Below are 3417 nucleotides of genomic sequence, written 5' to 3'. Positions count from 1 at the left end.
GGAGAAACCCCCTCCCTCTGGGAGTATCCAAAGAAGGGCCTCATCTCTCTCTGTGCGGGAACATTCTCCATCCATCCCTTATTTATTACTAGCATTGCTGCGGTGAGCACTGGGAGGGGGTAGCCAATGGCTTTCCTCAGTTTGCTATCACATCACCTTTTTTTCCAACATCTATGAAGTGAGCTTGGGAAGCTGTGGAGTAAATACAGCCTGTCCGGCTGAGCTCCATTCCAATGAACGGGGCTGCGCCCCCAGGCAGCCATTCTCCTCTACAGCCGGGCAGATCTCCTTCCCACACAGGGCGCATCAGCCGGACGTCCTGAACATGCTCAGTGGAGTTCTTCTGACCCCACAGATCAATGCTACTGAGGGGGCAGGCTCACACTGCTATCAGCTGGTGGCTCCCCCATGGAGCCGTGCGCATGGGCATGTACTCAGTGCAGCTCACCTCCTTCCCCATTTGTCATGTGAGGGAGACCCTGGCACACATCCACCTCGAGCGCGCCGGGTTGCAGCCCCTTTTCTGGTTCCTCCAGCACCTCGTCCGTAGGTTCTGGCTGTGCTTTCCCCACACTCCTGATCCACACACACCCCATCCGTGGCCCCACAACGTCATGAGACCTCCTCATCAGCCCCCTCCTGGCACTGCCCAAAGTGGCCATCTATAAAACCAGGAGGAAGCTGGAGGGGGAGGTGCTCTGAGACTGTGGGGCCTATTTCTGATCCTCCCTTGGTTCACTTATCCGGGCAGAATTCCTCTGCGCTGCGTCCGCTGGCTCCCTAGACACCTTCGAGGAGCAGCGGGTGCTGTCCAGGGTTCTCTGCTCCGTGTCCCCTGCTGGTTCCCTACTTATCTCCCTATGACCTCAGGCCTGTCCCTGTTTTCTTATTAGTCGTCCCCCCAAATCATTTGGGCCCAGAGTTGTCCCCCCTTAGCCTGGGCAGGGAGAGGCCTTGCCCACCTCCCCGAACTCAGTAGGTAGATAGCTCACTGCACAGCTGCATTGCTGCTGGCTCAGCACTGGCGGCCCCAGCTGGGGGGCAGGAGCACCCTTCCCACAGGGCTGCAGGCAAGGGCTGTGGAATGGGATTAGTGTTGAATCAAGCTGCGAACGAGGGATCCACTGTCAGAACTGGGTCTGGCACAAGCAGCCACTGGAAAAAAGACCTTGGTACATACACCAAGGAGGTCTGGCCCCAGACTGGCCGGACATCACGTGTCAATCACATTCACACCCCCTTGGTGCCCCCAGGATTGTCGCCTGTAACTCAGCGTGTCTCTTGGCCCTGGCACAGGGCAGCAGGTAACGCCCCCCAGGCCAAGTCGGAGCGCTAAGCACCCGCCGGCCGGGCCGGCTCCCCGGGGGTGTGAAGGGATCGGGGCTCCCCCCGCGCGGACACACCCCACCGGCGCGGCTCGGTTAACGGGGACGTGGCTCCGGCAGAACCGCCGGCTGCGGTCGCTCCTGCCCCCCGACGGGAGCGGCCCTGTGTGCTGCCCGCGCTGGCCGGGGCCGAGCGCGGCAGGGCAGGGCGCAGGCGGCGGCGGCCTGCTACGCGCGGCGGCGGCTCCCGCCCCCTGTCCTCTCGCCCCTCTCCGCACCGCCCGACCTGGGCTGCTGCCTATATCCTGGCGGCGCAGGGCCGGCTTCGCCGGCCAGGATGCCAGGGGGCAGGGGCGCGGAGAGGCGGCGCCTTATCCCGGGGGTGCGCGCCGGGCGGCGGTGACTGAGCGCGGCTCTGCCCGCGGAGGCGCCTGGCCGCCTCGCCCACTGCGGGCTTGAGCCGGGCGTGCGCTGCGCCGGCCGCGGGCGGCGGGCGGGCATGCTGCCGTGGCGGCGGAACAAGTTCGAGCTGCTGGCGGAGGAGCCGCGGCAGCCCAGCAAGCCCAAGGGCTATGCGGTGAGGCTGCAGTGCTCCGCGCTCGGCTCGCTCGCCCGCGCCTGCCCCGAGGGCGCGCTGCACCGCGTGGGCAGCATGTTCCGCTCCAAGCGGCGCAAGTTCCGCGTCACCAGCGAGGACCCCACTTACACGGTGCTGTACCTGGGCAACGCGGCCACGCTGCAGGCCAAGGGCGAGGGCTGCACCGACCTGGCCGTGGGCAAGATCTGGGCCAAGAGCGAGGCGGGCCGGCAGGGCGCCAAGATGAAGCTGACCATCGGCGCGCAGGGCATCCGCATGGCGCACGCCGAGGAGCGGGCCCCGCGCCGGCCCGGCCACCTCTACCTGCTGCACCGCGTCACCTACTGCGTGGCCGACCCGCGCCTGCCGCGCGTCTTCGCCTGGATCTACCGGCACGAGCTGAAGCACAAGGCGGTGATGCTGCGCTGCCACGCCGTGCTGGTCTCCCGGCCCGAGAAGGCGCGGGCCATGGCGCTGCTGCTCTACCAGACCTCGGCCGCGGCGCTGGCCGAGTTCCGCCGCCTGAAGAAGCGCGACGACGCGCGGCACCAGCAGCAGCAGCTGGTCGGGGAGCAGAGCATCCCGCTGGTGCCGCTGCGCAAGCTGCTGCACGGGCAGAGCTGCTACAAGCCGCCGGTGGAGCGCAGCCGCAGCGCGCCCAAGCTGGGCTCCATCACCGAGGACCTGCTGGGCGAGGCGCAGGAGGAGCGCGCCCGGCACTTCGAGTGCGAGGACATCCTGGAGGCGCCCGGCGGCGCCCCGCTGCTGCTGCGGGCGGGCCCCGGCTGCCTGGACGGGCCGGAGCTGACCCAGCTCATCAGCGACCTGGGCGAGCTCAGCATCGGCAACGACCTGCAGGCGCTGCGGGCCGACCTGCGCGTCACCCGGCTGCTGTCCGGGGAGAGCACCGGCAGCGAGTCCTCCATCGACAGCAGCAGCCAGGAGGGGGGCGCCGCGCCCTGCAACGGCCAGGAGGAGGGGGGCGGCCAGGAGCCTGAGACCGGCTGAGCCCGCGGCCGGAGGACGCCGGCTGCGCTGCGCCCCTGTGCGCTGTGCGCGGGGCGCTCAGCAGTGCCCGGCGGGGCTCCGGCTGAGCTTTGTGCTTTCCGAGAAGCCGCCAGCTCCCCGCCCTTCCCCGTGCACCGGTACTGCCTGCCTGCGGGGCTGGAGGAGCCGGTGGGGCTGCACGGAACCTGCGGGGGCCCCTGGGAGGCAGGAAGCCAGAGGCAAAGGACAGCCTGTGCACAGGACGGAAAGTCAAGGGAGATACGTGCAATGCTTTACACAATCCTGTGTGCTCACAAGGTGAGATTCCCTGGGTCTGTCACTGACTGGACAGGTGCCAGCTCGCTGGGCCCCCTGTTCCAGTTCCCCAGGGGTCATGTCTCAATTTCATTGGCAGTTTCCACCTCTTGTTAAAAAATATTTGTTCATTTTCAAGTAGGACAGGAACAGTTTGGCTGGCTTGGTGCATGAGCTTTGGGTTGTTGACCAGAGACCCCTGAAGATCTGCCA

At 66.8% G+C, this 3417-nt stretch overlaps 1 protein-coding gene across 1 annotated transcript; it reads left to right on the top strand.

The window, feature by feature from the left end:
- Window positions 1-1824: 1824 nt before the first annotated feature.
- Window positions 1825-2925, top strand: FAM43A (family with sequence similarity 43 member A). Its single transcript, XM_032778133.2, has one exon. It carries the CDS (start codon window positions 1825-1827, stop codon window positions 2908-2910), a length of 1086 nt encoding a protein of 361 aa, XP_032634024.1. The 3' UTR covers window positions 2911-2925.
- Window positions 2926-3417: the final 492 nt, after the last annotated feature.

The sequence above is a fragment of the Chelonoidis abingdonii genome, chromosome 8, assembly GCF_003597395.2.
Source record: "Chelonoidis abingdonii isolate Lonesome George chromosome 8, CheloAbing_2.0, whole genome shotgun sequence".
NCBI lineage: Eukaryota > Metazoa > Chordata > Testudines > Testudinidae > Chelonoidis > Chelonoidis abingdonii.
The sequence above is the reverse complement of the archived record's forward strand: the minus strand, read 5'-3'. Positions and strand labels throughout refer to the sequence as shown.